Raw genomic sequence first — 21,659 nt, forward strand, 5'->3', positions numbered from 1 at the left:
TTCAAAATCACCGTTTAAACTAAGAAACAGAGTAGCTATCACTTTAGCCAAATGGTGTGTATACCTTAAAATATGAACCACCTGCAAACACAAAACTATCTGAATTCTTCAAACCTTCAAAAGCTGCAGCAAAAGCCAACAGGAAATGTTTAATCAGCATCACTTTCTTGCCACCATATAAAGATTTGTGAACCGATTCAATTCTTTTTATTTATATAGGACCAATCACAACATCGGTCTCCTCGAGGGGCTTCGTGTTGTTAGGTAAAGACCCAATAATGCAGAGAAAACATGAGAACAGAGAAAGAAAACACTCCTCTGTTCTCAGATCTGATGTTTTTGGCTTGAAGGCAGACAGCCAGCTGACCTCTGACCCTCCTTTCTACTGTCCAAACAGAGGAAGTGCTGTGCATTCAGATGAGGTCAGGGGTTAACCGCACTCTCACACAGCATGGCAATACTAAGCCAAGACCGGAAATAATATGTCCATGATTGTATTTTTTAAATTAAATTAAGATAAGATAAGATAAGATAAGATAAGATAAGATAAGATAAGATAAGATAACCTTTATTAGTCCCACACGTGGGAAATTTGTTTTGTCACAGCAGGAAGTGGACAGTGCAAAAGTTATGAGGCAAAAATTAGAATACAATAAGAATAAATACAGTACACAGCTGTACAGAATAGAATAAAATAAAATACTATATACAGTAGAATAAAATAAAATAAATATACAATAAGATAAAAATAGAATACAAATACAAATACTATATACAACTGAGTAAAAATACAACCCTCTAGTTCCATATGATGAGAGTACTGGATACACGGTGTTGTACTCCGTCACTCTGGGATAATCTAAATGTGAATTTTGTCTTATGAATCAAGTGCCTTGTATTTGTTATTTATTGATGGTGCAGCAGTATTAACCAATGATAGAAACGTGGCGGTCAGAGACATGGTCGCATCAACTCAAACCTACAATTTTAAACTTCTTTAAAACCTTCTTTGAAATCTAAATGCATTTTAACATGTAGTTTCTAATAAGGTTCAGGTTGTTTTCCTCCCTTTCCTGGAAACGAGATGAGCCGATCAGTGCCACACATCCACAGTCGCTCTGATGGCCGCTTGGTGTTGGTGTCAAAAGTGAATCAATCTCCACTGACTCTGATTTTAAAATACAAAACTTTACAGCACAAATGAACACGTTTAAAGTTTAGTGCAAAAGCAGTCTCAGCAAAGTGAGCTAATTCAAACCAGGAACAGTGGTGCTGATGTTAGCAGCAGATATACCAAAAACAGAGGCTTAAGAGGAAGAACAGCTAATCTACTCATCAATCCCGAGCTCTCCCTGTCTGCCAAAGCAACCTTGAATGTTGCTGAACCCTGAAATGCCCCCAATCCACCAGGAGTGTGAGCGTGTGCTTGGATGAATGTGTGTGTGAATGTGTGGGTGACTCAGGTAAACTAAAACAGTGTCATGTTGTCACACTTCCTGCTGGCTGTGTGTTAGTGGCTTCATATTCCAGCTTACCAATAAAAGCAGTGCTGTGCTCTGCAGCTGATTGTGTTGTCCAAAAACAACCAAAGTTTTCATTTCTGTTTCTAATTGTTTTGTTCAGCGTTGTGTTACTGCTGACACTAAGACATCACTAATGAGATAATGTGGTTCAGTTTAACAGAACGCATAAGAATCCAGCATGTCAGACAGTGAGTGAAGTACTGTCGCTTTGTGAGGAGAGATTTGTGCAACCCCTTGCACAAGCTCAGATTTGAAACAAGTTGTTTTTGGCTTGTGACAGTCTCCAGTCCCTGTGTGCCCTTTGAGGCTTCATCATCTCATGATTTCATACCTCGGACTGATTCCGAAGCAGTGATGATTTTACAGCACCACCTGCTGGAAGATCACATACTCTACACCTTCAAACTCCCAACACAGACAAGAGTTCAATAATTATTCATGGTATTATTTTATACACTGTGATCATTTAACAAAATTCTGTTAAAATTATATTTTAAAAAAATTGTGACCATCAATAGTGATCTGTGTATTCGTTCAGTTTCTGGGCCTTCAGCTGGCACTGCAATAAAAACAGGCATGATTCTGTGGTGAAAATGACTGAATGGGCTCCAGAACACTTCATTGTTTGTGAACACAGTTCACCATGCCATCGATAAATGCAGGTTAAAGTTCTATCATGGAAAGAAGAAGCCATTTGTTACCAGAAATGCGTCCTTCCTCTCTGGGCCAAAGCTCGTTTAAAATGTGGGGAAGTAGAAACCTGTTCTATGGTCAGAAGAATCGAGATTTGTAATTCTGTTTGTAAAACATGCATGCTGCATCCATCGAGGTAAAGGTCAGAGAAAGAGACCATATGGCTTGTTATCAGCACTCAGTCCACAGCCCGTATCTTTGTTGGTATAGGGGTGCATTAGTGCAGCGGTCCCCAACCCCCGGGCTTCGGACCGGTACAGGTGTTGTGCCAAACTAGGTATCCCCGACAGAATTTGTTTCCCCTGCGTAGGGAGCACACGCTGGACTGTCCAAATCACGGACAAACAGTATCCCACATTGTTGATTTTTCGTTTACAAACACTTCTCATAATGACTAACTGCTCCTGACATTTTTGAGATGTTAGCTCTTTATACAACGAAGTTATAGTGGGATACAAATAATATCAGGCTGGTCCTGCCACAATTTGTTCCCCCTGTGTAAATCACGGACAAACAGGATCCCACATTGTTGATTTTTTGTTCACAAACACGCATTACTCCTGAAACTTTGGAGGATTTAGCTCTTTATATAGTGAAGTTACAGGAGAATAAAAATATTTATCAGCCAAAATGTTAATGGTTTATTAAAATAATCCCATCTGATACCTCGTGAGCAATAAATATATAATTTTCTGTTGTAACCTTCAAACTGAATGGTAACGTAACGATACTAATTTTTCACTTTTTCACAAAATGAAAACATCAGTACTTCCTGCATACTCCCAGCACAGGGGAAACAAATTATGTCGGGGATACCTACTTTGGGACACCGGTCTGTGAAAATATTGTCGGGCATAAACCGGTCCGTGGCGCAAAAAAGGTTGGAGACCGCTGCATTAGTGCATATGGAACTGGCAGCTTGCACGTCTAGATAAGCATGATCAGTGCTGAAAGGTGTGCAGAGCAATATATGCTGTCATGTCTGTGAAGGTTCTCAGTCATCCAGGTCATTGTAGTCAAAGGAGCTTGCAAAGAAAAGCGTCTGGACTTTTCACCTCTCATCCGAGAAGCTTCTTCAGTTCTAAGGTCAAATGGGTTGGGGTTTGACTGAACCAAAGTGTTAGGTATTTTAGTACCATGGGAGCATTTACTGGATATTGTTTTATAGTGACATTATGCAGGAAAACTCTGTCATTCAATAAGGCCCCTTTGTTTTAGTTATTTTTCTCTTTGACCCAAGAATTGATGTGTGAGAATCACAGGCTGGTACAAGGTTGAAATACCACAGAGATCACTCCCTCAGCTACATTAGTTTCTTAATCTTTTAGACGCCTGTTGAAGGCCAAATGGTTTGTTTCAGATTTCACTAATGAAAGAACTCTTTGTTTTGTGCCTTGAAAATATGTCGCTGAGATAATCACAATTGTAGCTGAACTGATACACTACACAAAGGATGCTTCTTCACCCAAGGGCAGGAAGACGCTCCCTTATCTTGGTCTGTACTGGTTTAAACTGATAATCTGCTGTCTCATGAATTTTACCCTCTATATAAACTGTTATACTTGTGAATAAAGTTGAGTCAATTTGGGAAGACAACCTGAAGCAGTCTCTGTTTTCTTGTTCTCCCAAGCTGCTCCCGAGCTCGTACTAACACGCTGAATGGCATGCTTGAATATTACTTGAGAATATATTTGACTGTGTTACAGACTAAGGTACATTCTCTGCTGATAGACGTCCACGCCTCGAAGGAAGTCGATCCACGGATTAGGCCCTGGAAACCGTTTCCTTCAATTTTGGTGTCAGAAGTGGGATCCTGACGAAGGTAGGCACTCGTCTTTTATTTTATAAGACTGTGTTATGCCTTTCTCAGTGATCCACATAGAAACGGGATACGCTGACGAGGCCTTCTTCAGTGGCCCACATAGTAACAAGTGGGATACGCTGAGGAGCCTTCGTTAGTGGCCCACATAGAAACACAGGAAGTTGCCTGTTGTTTTGTAAATAAAAGCAGAAAGGACACAGGAAGTTGCCTGGGGTCATAAAACGAGAAGTTGCTCACTAAAAACATAAAATTGCTAGCAAAAAAATCAAGTAACCTCAGGTGTGCCACAGCAAAAATAAAAACTAACTTAAATCCTTCAAAGCGTCTAAACCCCTCTGGAAATCACTGACCATGGGTCAGAATAATTCAAAGACCTTAGACGGGTCCGATAAAAACTCAAAATTAACTGTAAAACCGAAAAAAATAAAATATAAAATCACAAATAGCGGCTCAGTACGACTCCCACTTCCGGTTACGTTTAATCCACGCTCGCGAATCAATGAAGACTTCCATGATTACGTATCCAGAACATGCGGAAGTGCTTACGTGACTGATTTCGTCTCGAACTTAAGAACTATAACTTTAATGCATCCTAATGTATTTCCGGAGCCCTATCCCGAACGATTATCGCCAGAAAACAGGTCAGTAGAAATGTTAAATACTATTTGTGATAAGGAAAGTAGGCTGATTAAAAAGTCCTGTAAAAAATATATGATAGAATGTCGTGATGTGACCAATCGCATGCTACCACTAAGGAAAAAAGGACCCGAGCCAGATGTAAATGCTTTAAATCAAGCCAGTGTAGGCTCTAGTAAATCCACTGCAGAAAAAACTAGCCTTATATGCCCATCCGTTCAACCTACGGCTCCGCCGCCTTATGATGAAAAGACAGAATTAATAGCTGCTGCGGCGGCTGCACGTCACCAGCGCGTATATCCTGATTTAACAGCAGAATCCCAAAGGAGTGAGGAAGGCACTGAAATGACACCTAAATCACAAGAAGATGACTGGTTTAACCTAGATCAAAGACAGGAACGAGAATACACTGAACGAGAAAGAGAGTTACAGGAACATAAAAAGCAAACAAAACAGTTAATGACAGAGTGTGAGGAAATCATGAAAGATCCTTTAACTGAACGTACGGAAGCTGAACTGCAGCAAGCCGTTTCCGTCATAGATAATCATGTTCAGCGCCACACTAGAGTAGCGAATGGTTTAACTGTGCCAAAAGCAATAACTAACACCAGAAATTTAATAAGGAACTACTTAAAGCAGAAAAAAGAGGAAAAAACTCAAGAGGGCCCCCACAAAAACACCCGTTATAAAGAAAAGCAGGGATCACAATTTAATGACGTCAGCACCTCCCTCCCGTTCATGATAATAGGGGACATGTGTTGCATTCAACCCCCTAAAATTTCAGAGTTAGCAGCAACCATTAAAGAACTTCCCGATCCTCTACAAAATCCTACAGCCTTTGTTTCTGCATTACAGAGAAGTACCAGATACCACCACTTGGGTGGGCCTGATTATAGATATATATTATGTCAACGAATTCCAGGTGTGACTGAATCTCAGCTTATTGAAGAAGTAGAGGAACTAGACCCTAAAAATGACCAAGCAGCCAACACCACCTCGTTTTTGTGGATAAACGATGACAAAATCACAGCCTTTTTTCAAAATCTAAAGAAATTTCTGCTCACAATGTCTAGAGATAAAATTGATTTAAATGCAGTAACCATGTGTAAGCAAAACCCAGATGAATCCATTCTAGTTTTTATGAAACGTTTCACACACTGCTGGACTAATGAGGCATGCATGCCTGAAGGAGGAAATGATCAGATTTTCATAACAACATTCTTAAACAACATTCATCCAGAATGTTCACAACTATTGAAGCTGACTGCCACTGATAATCTCTATGACATGAAAATAAAGAACTTTATCACACTTGTCAAAACAAAAGCTGGTGCAGATCTTTTCCCCAACAGCACGAAGGCTAAAAGTGTTAAGATGATGTTGAATTTTGATGTTGAAGGCTCAGAGGAAAGTGAAAAAATGATGTATGCAGGGGCCCCGCCCCCTCAACAAGCGCAGCAGGGAGATTTCAGAAGGAGAGATAGGAGTGGAGACGTATGTTTTTACTGTGGAAAAATAGGACACTGGAGGAGGGGATGCAAATCAGCAGCACATAGGTCTCAACCACAAAACACAGGACCAGCTCCTGCCACTAGGCGTCAGCAGAGCTCTTACAGACAAGTTAACTGGCAACGCAGACAGGAATCACATCAAAGAAACGGCCCCTTTGCACTTAGGGAGCAACCTTATAATCCACATTTTAATCCCCATCCATATGATAACGAAAGACTGGACCGACAATAGGGAGGCCCAGGTGATGATGAGGGACAGTGTGAAGCACTACACACGATGCTGCATTTGCAATTGTCCCGTAACACAGAAAGCTTGCCCATGTTAGATATAGAGATAGGTGAAAAGACTTATTCCTTTTTAGTTGACAGTGGAGCCACTAAAAGTTCACTGTCTGGAAAATTCTATAGTGGGCCTGTTTCCTCTGTGTGCATCAACACCATGGGAATAAACGGAACTCTAGTGCAATGCCCCAAAACTCATTCTCTAAAAACACGCTGGGGCCCAAAACCAGATGAAATTACATATCATCCATTCATAATTATTCCAAACTCGCCTGTGAATCTATTAGGCAGAGATTTAATGGCAAAAATGAACTTGTGTATTTCATTTAACACAAAGGGTGAAATGTTTGCAGATACTGATAACAGCTATGTTTTCTCTGCCCTATGCACCGACACCATGGAGAAGGAACAGCCTCTGTGTCAGCTGGACGCCTCAGCGGAGAATGAACTCAATATCCATCTGACTGGTACCCCACGTCACACACTGTGCCAAAAACATGTGCAAACACCGTTACCAGGTAACCCCATGCCTGGAAGCCACATATTTGTTTCTCTCACACTGTTCAACAACATGATAACTGCTCACACCAGTGAAGGCCAAACAGTGGTTTTGTCGCATAACTCAGACATAGGCTATGACATTACTGCACCATGTCGACACACAGATCTAACCTACCCCATACACTGTACTATCTCTGCTGTCACATTGCCAGCTGAATATCAAAACATGACATTATGGTCAAGAGGTGAGAATGATGTAGGATTTATTGACTGTACACCTTATCATGCTCAGCTGAAAAACAACAAGCCGGTATATGTCAAGCAATATCCCATTTCCGCTGAAAAAGCCGCAGCCTTAGACATCATCATAGGAGATTTATTGACAGCTGGAGTAATAAAGCCCACAGTATCTCCATATAACACTCCTGTCAATCCTGTGCCAAAGCCTAACAAACCTGGCGTATGGCGTTTCACACAAGACTTAAGGCAAATTAATGCAGTCATTATGCCTCTACCTCCTCTTGTCCCAGATGTTCCCAGCATACTGACAGGTATTCCAGCAACAGCTACACATTTTACTGTGGTGGATTTGTGCTCCGCCTTTTTCTCAGTACCTGTGCATGAGGACACACAGCCGATATTTGCTTTTACACATAGAGATAAGCAGTACACATGGACTCGCTTACCCCAAGGCATGGTAGACAGCCCTGCGGCTTTCTCAATGGTGGTACGTGCTACCCTGGACGGCTTCATTCCTCCAGAGGGCTGTACTCTGATCCAGTATGTAGATGATCTCCTCCTCTGTGCTGAAAGTGAAAAACTATGTCAAACTGCTACACACATGCTACTCCAGCACCTCCAACAGACTGGCCACAAAGCATCAGCAAAGAAAATGCAGTACTGTCAGACTTCTGTTCAATATTTGGGATTTACACTGTCTCACGGACAACGTTCTATGACTACAGACAGGGTCAAAGCTGTGACCTCTGTCCCTAAGCCCACTACACAGAAGGAAATGCTGTCCTTCCTAGGCATGGTGAACTATTGCAGACAGTGGATACCAGACTGTTCTTTTCATGACCACATTCTGCGTGAATGCTGTAAAAAAGACAAGCTTCCTCGAATACTGTGGTCCACAGAAATGACTGCCTCTTTCAATGCATTACAGGGAGCGCTGACCTCCGCCCCTTGTTTGGGTCTGCCTGACTACCACTTACCGTTCCACCTGTACGTCACAGAGAACGGCACAACCTGTGCAGGTGTATTGGCCCAAGAGCATGGCTGTGGCTACCGTCCAGTAGCCTTCTACTCAAAGGTGCTGCCAGCAGTAGTTCAGGGGATGCCGGCCTGCCTGAGAGCAGTAGCAGCTTGCTCTATCATGATAAGGGACTGCGAGAAGCTCACACTCTCACATGACACTATTCTACACACCAATCACCAGGTCACGACCATTCTAGCAAACATAACTACACAACATATGACCGCACAACGTCGCTCAGGTTATGAAGCTACACTGACTTCAACAGCAAATCTCACTATAAAAGCAAGCAGCACACCCAATTCGCCAGCACACTTACTCATTCGTATGCTGTGTTCCTCTGACCGACAGGATGGTTCAGACGACCCTGACGATCATGATTGTATGACACGTATACAGGAATCCACAGCACCACGCCCAGACTTAGAGCAGACACCAATCCCAGACTCAGTCATTGTTTATGTGGACGGGTCCTGTTCAAAACCAAATGACAACTCATTTCTTTGTGGCTATTCGGTGGTGACATTGCCTGACATCATACTAGAGGCTCACTCATTACCATTTCACTCAGCACAAAAAGCAGAGCTCATGGCTTTAATACGCACCTGTGAGTTACATGTGGATAAGCGGGTAACAATTTACACTGATAGCCGTTATGCATTCGGTGTGGTGCATGACTTTGGCACATTGTGGAGACAAAGAGGATTTAGATCTGCTCATGGAAAATCGATCGCTAATTCTGACCTTGTTCTAAGACTTTTGCAGGCTATACAGCTGCCATCGGCAATTGCAGTTGTTAAAACGAAGGGGCACAGCACGGCTGACACAGACGAAGCAGTGGGAAATGCTCTTGCAGACGTAACCGCGAAAGCAGCTGCTGCCTCACAGCAACCACCCAGAAGGGAAGTATTATCTTTGCCTTTACAGCTGCCACTTGTCACGCTCCCAGACTATTTAGAAACAAATGTTGACCTAAAATTCATACAAGAGCAGGCCTCTGCCTTAGATTACACTTACTGGGAAAGTAATGATTGTACCTTAGATAACAGAGACGGCTTATACAAAAACCTTGAGGGTTTGATTGCCCTCCCATCTTCACTACTGCCAATCCTTGTCCGCCATTTTCACGGTGTGAGTCATGTCGGACAAAGAGGGGTAATAGGAGCAATAAAATCAAGATTTGTAATCGAGAAAACATCACACGCAGTAAAACGCATATTAGCAACCTGTCTAACATGTGCACGAACTAATGTAGGTAGCTCAAAAGCAAAACATCAGCATTTACCACAACCAGATTTCCCATTTCATACATTACAAATTGATTTCACACACATGCCAGCACAACGAAGCATCAAGTACTTACTGGTAATAGTGGACCAATTTAGTAAATGGGTAGAAGCTTACCCAACATCAAAAGAAACTGCAGAAGTAGTCTGTCAAAAGTTGTGCAATGAAATAATACCCAGATTTGGAATACCTCACCAAATTAACAGTGATAGAGGACCTTCATTCACATCAGAAGTAATTCAAAAGTGTGCTAAAACTCTAGCAATAGACTGGAAATATCATGTGCCATACCATCCTCAGAGTTCAGGAGTTGTAGAAAGAATGAATAGGACCATAAAAAATCGCCTGACTAAAGCAATGATAGAAACAGGAATGACCTGGATCAAACTACTTCCTCAAATCCTCTGCGAGATTAGAATGACTCCATCCGCAGCAACCAAATTATCTCCATTTGAAATAATCATGGGAAGACCGTTTCCAACACCATGGTCAGCCTCCAGAGGGGCACCGCTATTGGAAGGGGACATAGACACTGCATTGTCTGACTATGTTCATAACCTGGTAGAAACACTGAATAATAACTATCAGAAAGTTTGTCTCTCTCAGCCTCTCCCTTCCATAGATCCAACCCATCCGTGGAAACCAGGAGATGCGGTGTTGGTAAAATCGCTAAAACCAAGGGCACTCGGGGAGGCCGCGTGTTCCAGCCCCCAGACTGTACTTGCAGTGACGAGAACCAGCATCCTAACAGACGGACAACCTCAGTGGATTCATGCCAGCAGGGTTAAGACCAGCCCCACCAAACCACCTAAGGCGTCGGATCAAGTAGATGACGACTCAGGCGAGCCAATGCCCGGATTCAATCCACCTACACACACACAATCACTGATTAACACACAACGCCTGAAAGAACAACAACAAGGTACTCTAACATCCAGCAGGAACAGAAAGCCTAGAGTACCACACAATGTCTAACCTGATAAAGATAGACTCGTTTCATCCTGATAATGGAGAAAATGAAATGCCCATTGTCATCACACGAACCTGGGACCAGGCCAGGAGACGACTAAAGAACTGTCTTTTTTATATATTTAGGTTATTAATCATATCTACTGCATTAACCTTAGGATTTTTATTTACTATTTCGTATTGTAAAGTGCAACCCTGTTCACATTTCTGCAAGCCACATTTTCAATGATAACCCATATAGCTACTAGTACAGCTACTTCAATGTATTTGCAATTAGCACAAATTGATCCTGAGGATGTGCCAGATGTTACCAATGATGTTCCTGATGTGTATATTGAACATTAGGTTGTGAACTATTACATTTTATGATTTGCTTTTTATATTATGTTATTACATTTGTGATTTTTCCTTTCTATTTGAGTTATTATTTTTAAAAATAATAAAAGAGGGGAACTGTTAGGTATTTTAGTACCATGGTAGCATTTACTGGATATTGTTTTATAGTGACATTATGCAGGAAAACTCTGTCATTCAATAAGGCCCCTTTGTTTTAGTTATTTTTCTCTTTGACCCAAGAATTGATGTGTGAGAATCACAGGCTGGTACAAGGTTGAAATACCACAGAGATCACTCCCTCAGCTACATTAGTTTCTTAATCTTTTAGACGCCTGTTGAAGGCCAAATGGTTTGTTTCAGATTTCACTAATGTAAGAACTCTTCGTTTTGTGCCTTGAAAATATGTCGCTGAGATAATCACAATTGTAGCTGAACTGATACACTACACAAAGGATGCTTCTTCACCCAAGGGCAGGAAGACGCTGCCTTATCTTGGTCTGTACTGGTTTAAACTGATAATCTGCTGTCTCATGAATTTTACCCTCTATATAAACTGTTGTACTTGTGAATAAAGTTGAGTCACTTTGGGAAGACAACCTGAAGCAGTCTCTGTTTTCTTGTTCTCCCAAGCTGCTCCCGAGCTCGTACTAACACGCTGAATGGCATGCTTGAATATTACTTGAGAATATATTTGACTGTGTTACAGACTAAGGTACATTCTCTGCTGATAGGTGAAGGTACATTCTCTGCTGATAGGTGAAGGTACATTCTCTGCTGATAGACGTCCACGCCTCGAAGGAAGTCGATCCACGGATTAGGCCCTGGAAACCGTTTCCTTCACAAAGCTTAGTGTTTTTATCACCTTTAATATTGTAGCAATACCTCGGATGGGCTTTTTTCTGTTTTTGCAGCTTAAGATTGGCTTGTTTCACCCATGGAGAGCTCCTTTGACTGTTATCGGTTCACCGCATAATCTTCCAAATGCAAACACAACACCTCAAATCAACTCTTTCAAGCCTTTTATCTGCTCAATTGATAATGACATAACAAAGGAATTCCTCACAGCTGCCCATGAAATATTCTTTGAGTCAGTTGTCTAATTACTTTCGGCGCCTTTAAAAAGATGGTAGCACATGTTAGGGAGCTGAAACTCCTAAACCCTGCATCGAACTGAAATGTGGATAGCCCCAAACGAAGGCTGAGAGTTATGTCCATGTCCATTATATGTTTCAGTCGACAGGTAAAAAAACAAACTTGTGTCAGTGTCCAAATATATCTGGACCTAACTATGTTAAATGTTAAAAGTATGTCTCTTCTGATTAGTACAAAACCTTCTTTGAAATATCTTGAAATTTTCAGCATTTTTTTTAAATGTAGCTAACATATGAATGAAGTGTTACCACATTTACATACATGAGAACTAAAGGTCTCACATGAGGGAAAAACATCCAGCGTTCACATACTGAGCCATGTGTTGTTATCCGTTAGTCTTGTTTTGAAACACTCTGCTGGTTTCACAGCAGCAGCAGCTTCCTCAGTCAGTTGATGATGGAGTCTCTGCTGGTCCGGGTGATCCTGCTCGCTCTCAGTGGTGAGTTCTACTTTCTGTCTTTTCTGTCGTCAATTAATGAATTCAAATTCACACTTCACTGACTCACCGACTTTAAAACTGGATGTTTAACGAAGACGCTGTCGACAGGCTGAAGCTCTGTTCGCCACTTTAGGCCAATTTAAAAGGATTTTATGGTGAAAATCTGTTCAAAATGAAGCTTCCTGTGTGCAGGATTAAGAGATTAGAGTGCAAAAGAGAAAATGTTTATTGGCTTACAGACTTACAGGTTTGATTGAATAAACATTCATTAAAAATTAATTTAGAAGGTTTTCCTCTGTTTTAAATCTTGGTCAAACAAACTAAACGCTGATGTTGTTTAAAGTTGAATGCAAAGAAAACAGGCACATTTTTTAATACGTTTCCAAAAGGTTAAAGTTTTTGATCATAATGGTAATATTTTGAGATTTTTTTTAACATACTTTAATTTTTAAGATATTTTCTTCTTTAACATTTATTCAACAAATCTGGACCCAAACATTTCTGATTTTATGACATGTTATAACATTTTTTCCCATGTTAATTTTTTATTTTTAACACTCACTTTGTAGGTTTTGATTTTCCACTACAAGCTTTTTTTACGTGTTCATATTACTTTACACAACATTTCAGTATGTGAGGAATATCAAACGCTTTGATGTTGTTCATGTAAAGGTTTACAGAACCACGCAGCTGTCGATCCCTCATCGACCATCCAGGTGAGGCTTGGAGAGAATGCCACCCTGCAGTGCCCTCTGCTGGACACCTCCAATTTCACCATGCTCACCACCACCACTGCCCCGACCGCGCCCACCACCCTCAGCTGGTACAGGAAAGCACCAGGACAGGGACCACAGCTCCTTGTCTCCTTCAGGTATATGGATAGACTCAAACTGAAATACGGCAACGGTGTTCCCCGCAGTAAAGTCTCTATAGCGGCCGATGGCTCACTGGTGGTGCAAGGCTCCAAGCAGAGCGACTCGGCGGTTTATTACTGTGGAATCAGCCGGGGAGATGACCGGAAGAAGGAACCAAGGCCACGGAGCCGCAGAAGGAAATAATGTCAGGAGTGAGGATCGGCTTTACTTGGCTGCTTGTTCCGACTGTTTCTCTGCTCTTCTTCAGTTCCCCTCATTTTTAAGCCTCATCTTTGAACATCATACGCAGAAGAATATCTGCACCCCATCTCACAGTTTAATAAATGTGCTTTTTTTGTGCAGTGACTGAAAACAGTGAGCTTACATGTACAACGGCCAAGTTTCTGAGATTTTTAATTAACTTGTGTTTGAATTAAGAGTGATTTAAAGGCTGTGCTTTTTCAATATCCATGCGCTCTCACAGTCCGGCCAAATGAAGCTGTTGCTGTAAAGGTATTTGCTTTGTGGCACTACTTTTTCTTTCCCCACCATTTCTGCTGGCAGATTTATTGCTAGATTATAGCATCAGCAAAGCTAAAAATGCATAAATAAAAACTGCCTTTCTTGTACATTGCAGTACGCTATCTTTTCTTTGATTCTGTCTTTGCCAAATACAGGAAACACACTTGTTCACCCAGCAAGAATGCTTGCTTCCTGTTGATACCTTCCATAATAAAAACTGTTGATCCAAACATAGTTTCAGCCTTGTGTGCCTGTTGTTGTGTCCTGTCTCTTCCCTGAACTCCTCTGCCACCCATTTCCCCTGAGAAACCATTGCACAGCTGCAGCAGTTAGCCAGGCTGTGTTTGGTCGGTGAATGTGCTCTGACAGCAGTGATGTGGTTTTGTTGGTGTCTACTGTGTTTTCAGCATAATTTAGTTGTTTGTGTGTGTGTGTGTGTGTGTGTGTGTGTGTGTGTTTTGATTTGGTGGATATGAACGTTCCCTTTCACTCCTGCTATTGTCCTTCTGTCACACTCCACTCTGTCTGCACGTTCCTCTTCACCTCTCCTGTGAATTGACTGCTGCTTTGGATGGCTGACCCCAGGTACTTAAACTCATCCACCTTCACCACCTGTGCTCTGTGCAGCTTCACTGTTATACCTTTTTCTCATTCACAGATGTGTGCTGTAATACCAGGACATTTCATTCCTTTTACTTACAGGCTTTCTTCTACCTGCTCTTTGCTGTTGTTACAGATCACAGTATCATCTGCAAACATATAGTTCACAGAGACTGTTGTCTGACCTCATCTGTCAACCTGTTCATCATCACCACTGCAAACAAGAAGCAGCTCAGAGTTGAGCCTTGGTGTAAAGTCAAAGCCTTCTGTCACTCTTACTGCACACCTCAGCGCTGCCTCTGCACAACCTTCATGTACTTCTCTGCCACTCCTAAATTTATACCATGAATGTCGAGGTTATCTGAAAGTTTTTTATAATCTCTTTTATATTAATAATATGCACAGGGAAACACATGTAACAACATTTTTTGACCTAATGAAGAATAGTTTAAAAAAAAGAGTTATTAGTTATTAAAGTAAAAAACTTCTCATTAGTAAGCAGAAACCTCTAGAGCTTGTCAAAATCTCACGCACCTCATATCATTAAATATCTAACCATATATATTTTACATTATTAAAATTGAAAATACAGATAAAGCATGACTTAAAGATTCATTGCTACAACTTACTTTTCACCCTTCTATTGTCCTTGAATTAAGGACAGCCTGCCTCTGTGCCATGGGGGCATGTAGGCCAGCTTAACTTGAGATTTATTTCTTCTTTAACCTAAACGTTTCACATTTAAAGCTCGAACCCAAGTGACTGAAAAATAGCTGTGATGTCATAAAAGCTGCAGGTGTTCAAGCAAGCAGACGAACAACATCTGCGCAGATGTCATGAAGTGAAGTATGCATCAAAATCATATTTCTAAGTGGATGCGCCCTTTAAAGACGTATTTTTCTGTAAGCTGCTATAACATGAAAATTTCTTTCAAGACAATCTTACACCATTTTAAAAACTCAGTACAAGATGGTAATAAAATTACAAATGTGTTTGATGCAGAGCTGTTATACTTCTGGTGTTTTTTGTGTTTGTGCTGTAAAACAAAAATCAAGTGAAATGTTAAATGAAATGTTTAATCACACGTAGTCTTTTAGTTTATTTGCTCTGAAAGTTTTTGTCCTTAAAGTCCCCAAAGTAATTTTAGTATGTTTTATGTGAAATATTTTAAAAATACTCATCAACTCTTTTACTTGAAATAGGAAATAAACATTCAACATCAAGCATCTCAAGAAAATTATAATCAAAAATGTAATTGCCATAGTTACAATCAGCGCTGTATTTATTGCCAGTCTCCTTAAACTGTCAGTAATCTCTTGCATCAGTTACATTTTATTTAAATGTAACAAAGATCATATGTAACTTGAACTATATTATATTATATTATATTATATTAGATTAGATTAGATTAGATGTTGTGTTACAGTGTATCTTTATGGGAAATGTTCAGCTAATAAATCATAAAAACAGTGTTTGTGAACATGCAAACTGACGGTTTCACTGGGATCTTATTTAGGGTCCAACAGTTGAATTAAGAAAAAACTGAAAATTTCCTGTTTTTCTGTCCTTCACCAACTGACTAAACCAACGGTCGATGTGATCCAAGAGCAGTTTCTCTCCTCTGGAGACTGTTGTTGTTCTGCTCCAGCAGTTTCTCATGTTTCTATTTTCCAGACCCTGAAGTTTCCTGATTTCACTGATGAGAGATGATACGACACAGGAGATCTGTGGGCATCAGAGTGACAGCAGGAACCACGGGGACACACTTATCAAAGGTAAATATCTAAGGTCGAGGCAGCTGAGAAATTAATATCAGTATTTAAGGAAAACGATATGATTTAGAAATGTTCTTGGAGTACCAGACTTTAATCTGAAAGATGCACAGGTATTATTCAACAGCATTATGAGTGGTGTAGGCTTTTTACTTTAATCTTTGTTTACCAGGATTTTTCTCTCTTCAGCTAAATCTTTAGTGGAATCGTCATGGAAACTGCAGTGACTTTCATCATCCTCATAAGGTAAGATGCTGCACAGAATAGTGAACTGTTCCTTTAACACTCACGTTTGTTCCACTGTTAGTAATGGTGGTTTGCTGCTGCTGCAGCTGCTGCACTGTTTGCTCAGTTCCCACCAGACAGACTTTCTCTTTTTCGATGGTTTTTGGCCCTGGGACCCGGCTGGTGGTGCATGTTGATGAAGAAGTGGCTGACTTTGATGCTGATGATGACCTTCTCAACTATCAAAACAAGTCAACAGGTACAGCTCCACTAGACAAACTGCACCACGGTCAGCACTGTGTTCGTATTCTGTTTGGATTTTGAGAGCTTCTCTTTAGAAACTAACAAAAACATGGAAACATAAAACAAGATGAAAGATCGTCTTTGTTTCTTTGTTTTTCCCTTTAGACCAGTATGTCAGGGGTTTAATTATCTGTAGGGGAGACCGGGGATAGTTGTAACATTTTTGACATTTCTGTCTGTAAATTGAAGCTCTTTTAAGGTAGTGGATTCAAAATGTAATGCAAAGTCTGCTATTAAATAGTGCAGCTATTTTCTCTGCAGCACAATTACCCATTGCATGGTATGGCCTCAAACACAAAGAGTGAAATGTTACAATTAACCCCATAGTCTGGGTTAGTTGTAACATATCCTGGGGTGAAATGTAACACAATGAAATAAGGGTACTAACAAAACATTAACATGTAATCTTTGTTGGTCTTCCTTGAGTTTGGCCTCATTGGCTCAGTGGGCATTATAACCTACAACTCTTGCACCAATTTTGAACATAACAATGAAGCTGAAAAAATGTAGCTGTTCACCAGCATCACAATTCCATTACTTTTTATCATGGCTTACCTTGGTGTGGTTTGCAAAGTGCTTCAGAAAGATGAGGGAATCTGTTTCTTGCACCCATCCTGATTTATTTCCACTACCAGTAAGTCCTACTGGTCCATCTCTGACACAGTGGTCTGCATAATGTATGTGTGGGAACACAAACAGTGGAGGAATTGTGTTGCCAATGGCATTAACCGCATATACAAAAGCGACCAGTGAACCTCTCTCTGCTGATGTCGTTGCCCCAACTTGTTTAATATAAGTTAAAGTAATAGTGTGGTAACATCTGCATTATTGTTACAACTAACCCAGACTGTTGCTGTTACAACTGACCCAGACTCCTATAGCCATGAACTAGCTAACATTACAGCCAACGGCTAAAACATTAGCACTAAAGACTTACACAGAATATATCCCCATAGACATACAAATAACATAATTCAGGTCTGATGAGTTTAACTGCAAAGCAGATAATGCTATTAGAAATTGAAATAAAGTAGAAAAACGTACTTTTTGGCATACAAATTACTTTTTTTGGTGTTAAATTGTCTGTGTTTGACAAAATGTGCTGATTTTTCACATGTGATAGCAGAACTGAGTTGGGCATGCACAGGATGAGTCACATCATTTGAAACTTAGCCCTGATTGGAGAAATTGGAAGTGTTACAACTGACCCACGTTACAACTATCCCCGGTCTCCCCTATGTTGAGTCCAGGCCTCTCTGGACTTTAGAACTGAAAAACTAAGAATACAATGCCACGAATGGCTTGTTAAATATTTCAGATCATCAAACAACTTTTAATAGAAGACAAAGATAACCAGAGCAAATATAAAATGCAGTTTTTAGATGATGATTTCATTGAATAAGGGGAAAGAGTTATCCAAACCTACCTGCCACTGTGTGAAAAGAAATTTCCCCCTAAACTTAATAACTGCTTGTGCCATCGTTCAAGGTGTTGTGAAGGATTTTGCTCACTCTTACTTGTAGAAATACTTTAATTCAGCCACAATTGAGGTTTTCCAGCATGCACAGCCTGTTTAAGGTCACTTCAAAACATCTCAGTCTGATTTACGTCCAGATTTTGGCCACTTCAAAACTTCATTTTGGTTCTCTTTGGAGCCACAGATTCAGGGGTTGGACTTTGCGGTGAGTTTTGGATCCGGCTGCATAACCCAAGTCTGCGTGAGCTTCAGTTCACAAACTGATGACCAGAGATTCTCCTTCAGGAATTTCTGGTAGAGAGCAGAACTTACGGGTATGTCCAGGAAAGAAAATTGCCCTGAGGCAGCAAAAAAGCCCAAGACCATCACAAAGCAGCCCCGAGACATCACCCCCGCGTTTGAGTCTTCATAGGATTTTCTTTTTATGAAATGCTGTGGTAGTTTTACCCCAGATATAACAGAATACAAACCTTCCCAAAAGTTCGACTTTTGTCTCGAGAGTCCACTGAACACTTTCCCAAAAGTCTTACAGGTGTTGATGTTTTTATTGGAAAATTTGAGATGAGACTGGAAACCCCCCCATTTACAGCGGTCCAGGAGAGCTTTTTCCGGACGATCTGATATCCTCGTGTTGGTGTTGTTCCCTCGTCATCATAAATAATTTTGTTCCAGGTTCAACATTGCAAGTGACCACTCACCTTCTGCTGAACAAACGCCTTAAAAAAATCTACTTCACTTGCGAGAAGAGAAAGCGCCTCTGTAAGGACAATATGTATAATGCTTACTGTTTATGAAAGGAAAGTATCCTGAAATGCAAAGAATTCAAGTTCCTGGATCGGCGGACAGAAGCGGTTTCTCTTCTCGCAAGTGAAATTGACTTTTTTTAAGGCGGTATTTTTCAAAGGCACAAAAGGGGGACATCACAACAATGTGATTGGTCACTTGCAATGTTGAACCTGGAACAACATTTATTATGATGATGTGGGAACAACACCGACACTCGGATATCAGATCATCCGCTTTTTCCACCCTTCATAGATGGAAATAATCATTTTAAAACTATTTTGCTTTGACTTGGATAATCTTAAAATTTATGCAGCTTTGACCTTAAAAGATGTTTTAACATTAATCCCTGAGACAACATTGTTGAACTTTTTCAGTTGAGTAGCTACCACTTCCCCTTCTTTATCTAATAAGGGAAGTTTGAGGGTCTGACACATGTAACTATGCAAAAAAGAAAAACCCATTAAAACTCAGGAAGGGGGCAGATACTTTTTCATGGCACTGTAGAAATCACAGTAAGCAGTACAAAGGCGCCTGTCTGGGATCTGATGTTTGTGTTGTTGTTTCAGTGCATTTTACCTAATAATGGAAGTTTGGAAATTCATCTAAAATATTAAACACATCCATACAGTTCTGCCATTTTCTTCTGTTAACATGGAAAAAAATACTACAATGTTCTTTGTTTCCAGGTTCCTCCAACACGCCGTCTATTCAGTTGTTGTCGTCCGTGCGGCTCTCTCAGCATCCACGATCTGCTCCCCTCCTGGTCTGCCTTCTGACTGGACTAACCTCTCCTCAGCAGCACATCCTGTGGGGCCTGAATGATATGGTGCTGACATCAGTACGCCCTGAGCGGCCATGGAAGAAGTCAAAGCGGGGCTACAGCGCCACCTCAGTGAGGGAGGTGTCAACGGCAGACTGGAGGCTCACATCTTCATACTGGTGTGGAACAACGCAAGGAGGGAAAATGTACAGACAGAAACTCTGCTCAGAGGCTGAGTAATGGCTTGGAGGCCACAGGTTCAATTCCTGGAATGACATTTAGGCGTCCTTGATCACGATTTGAGCTCATATTACTTAAACTCAGTATTTTTCTGATGGGAACGTTTATATAAGGTAAAACAAACAAACATAATTATGAGGAATAATTCATGAAACAATAAAACTGATGGTAAAATTGTATTATTACAATTGCTGTTTCTCAGATTCTCTGCTATGAAGGTGTAGAGAGGAAATCACAGCAAATAATTAAATGAATCCAAAGAAACCTTAAACTGGTATTCTTACTGGACATGATGGTCAGGCTGATATCTTCTGTTTGAATTTAATTAATGGGCAGCACAGTGGCACAGTGGTTAGCACTGTTGCCTGGGTTCAATTCCACCATCAGGCCGGGGTCTTTCTGTGTGGAGTTTGCATGTTCTCCCCGTGTTTGCGTGGGTTCCCTCCGGGTACTCCGGCTTCCTCCCACCGTCCAAAGACATCCACTTTGTGGGGAAAGGTTCACTGAAAAATCTAAATTGCCCATAGCTGTGAATGTGAGTGCGAATGGTTGTCTGTCTCTGTGTCCCTGCGACAGACTGGCGACCTGTCCAGGGTGTACCCCGCCCCTCGCCCTATGACAGCTGGGATAGGCTCCAGCGCCCCCCGTGACCCTGAAAAGGATGCGCGGCAGTGACTGGATGGATGGATGGGTTAATCGGTAACAAATCCAGGCTTTTATACAGAAAGACACACGGTAACCTGAAGCACATATTTCATGTTTCATAGTCATATTTAGTGTGTTATTTAGCCGCAGCATGATGGAACAGTGGTTGTTGCATCACAGCAAGAAGGTCTCAAGTTTGATTCCACTGTGTAGCCAGAACTTTTATGTGTGGAGTTTGCGTGTTCCCCCGTGTCTGTGTGGTCCCATGCAATTAGTGAGGGTAGGTTAATTGGCTCTAAATTGCTCATGGGGGTGAGTGTGAATGGTTGTCTGTGTTAACCTGTCCAGGTTGTACCCCACCTCTCTCCCTGTGGTTTTCATGGTTCAAAGGAGAAAGGGCACGACTTCCACTTGCATTCTCTGGTTGCTTACCAAGTCCTCAGTGTGCCCCTAGCATGGGAAACTGTACATTTTAACACTGGATGACTTCACATGTAGTCTGTACTAAAAAGTTGTAACAAAAAATCAAAGCAATCGATTCTGTGATGTTGAAAACGTCACCGTGCTCTCTGATGCATTTTGTCCTAATCATTGTTGGAAATGTGAATGCAAGAATTGTTTTGTATTATCTTTCTATAAATATGAAGAAAAGTGAACAGAAACTCTCAAAACGAAACCTTTGACCTTTCACCCCGAAGCCCGTGAGCTAACTGGTCAACACACTGGTCAGGTCAAACAACAGAACCTGGTCAGGAAAGTTCACTGACAGAGTATAAACGTGGATATACTCAAAGGCATGTTTGCATTTCTGTAGATTTTTCTCTAACCAACAGATAATGCTCAGTGGGTTAACACAAATTACATTTTATTATTAGTCTTTTATTTATCCAGGTAAAAATCTCATTGAGATTAGAAATCTTATTTTGAAGAAAGATCTGTCATCATGGCAACAGAAGTCAAAAATAAACCATATAAGTACATAGCATTTATATTTGTTTTATATTTATATGTTATTTTTTATTTTTTTACATAATTGATTTACAATCAGGTTGCACTGACTCTGTGT

General features: G+C 40.8%; 2 protein-coding genes and 1 long non-coding RNA gene across 5 annotated transcripts; all 3 read left to right on the plus strand.

Moving 5' to 3' along the window:
- Positions 1 to 4,289: 4,289 nt before the first annotated feature.
- On the plus strand, positions 4,290 to 11,654 carry LOC146693061 (uncharacterized). 3 transcript variants are annotated; one of them, XR_014915339.1, is made up of 4 exons: positions 4,290 to 4,679; positions 6,871 to 6,934; positions 8,982 to 11,530; positions 11,581 to 11,654. It is a non-coding gene; the product is annotated as an uncharacterized LOC146693061 (long non-coding RNA). The 3 variants fall into 3 exon arrangements; XR_014915340.1 differs by lacking the exon at positions 6,871 to 6,934; XR_014915338.1 differs by lacking the exon at positions 4,290 to 4,679 and having other exon boundaries at positions 6,373 to 6,934.
- Positions 11,655 to 12,342: 688 nt separating this feature from the next.
- Positions 12,343 to 14,006, plus strand: sid1 (secreted immunoglobulin domain 1). The gene is made up of 2 exons (XM_085431177.1): positions 12,343 to 12,409; positions 13,082 to 14,006. Exons 1-2 carry the CDS (start codon positions 12,364 to 12,366, stop codon positions 13,465 to 13,467), a joined length of 432 nt encoding a protein of 143 aa, XP_085287303.1. The 5' UTR covers positions 12,343 to 12,363; the 3' UTR covers positions 13,468 to 14,006.
- Positions 14,007 to 15,965: 1,959 nt separating this feature from the next.
- Positions 15,966 to 20,105, plus strand: LOC146693063 (uncharacterized). The gene is made up of 4 exons (XM_085431178.1): positions 15,966 to 16,160; positions 16,347 to 16,403; positions 16,490 to 16,641; positions 19,635 to 20,105. The coding sequence occupies exons 2-4, from the start codon at positions 16,369 to 16,371 to the stop codon at positions 19,946 to 19,948; spliced, it is 501 nt and encodes a 166-aa protein (XP_085287304.1). The 5' UTR covers positions 15,966 to 16,160; positions 16,347 to 16,368; the 3' UTR covers positions 19,949 to 20,105.
- The last annotated feature ends 1,554 nt before the right edge of the window (positions 20,106 to 21,659 follow it).

Source organism: Copadichromis virginalis, linkage group LG15 (genome assembly GCF_057382275.1).
Source record: "Copadichromis virginalis isolate Kocher_CV1m ecotype Utaka linkage group LG15, C_Virginalis_male_GT1.1, whole genome shotgun sequence".
NCBI lineage: Eukaryota > Metazoa > Chordata > Actinopteri > Cichliformes > Cichlidae > Copadichromis > Copadichromis virginalis.

What these genes read in the sequence shown, in the direction of transcription:
- LOC146693063 (XM_085431178.1), top strand. Translation starts at nt 16,369, where the DNA reads ATGGAAACTGCAGTGACTTTCATCATCCTCATAAG. An exon ending in ACTTTCATCATCCTCATAAG is followed by an intron (nt 16,404 to 16,489) that starts GTAAGATGCTGC and finishes CTGCTGCTGCAG; the next exon opens with CTGCTGCACTGTTTGCTCAG. An exon ending in CTATCAAAACAAGTCAACAG is followed by an intron (nt 16,642 to 19,634) that starts GTACAGCTCCAC and finishes CTTTGTTTCCAG; the next exon opens with GTTCCTCCAACACGCCGTCT.
- sid1 (XM_085431177.1), top strand. Translation starts at nt 12,364, where the DNA reads ATGATGGAGTCTCTGCTGGTCCGGGTGATCCTGCTCGCTCTCAGTG. An exon ending in GATCCTGCTCGCTCTCAGTG is followed by an intron (nt 12,410 to 13,081) that starts GTGAGTTCTACT and finishes GTTCATGTAAAG; the next exon opens with GTTTACAGAACCACGCAGCT.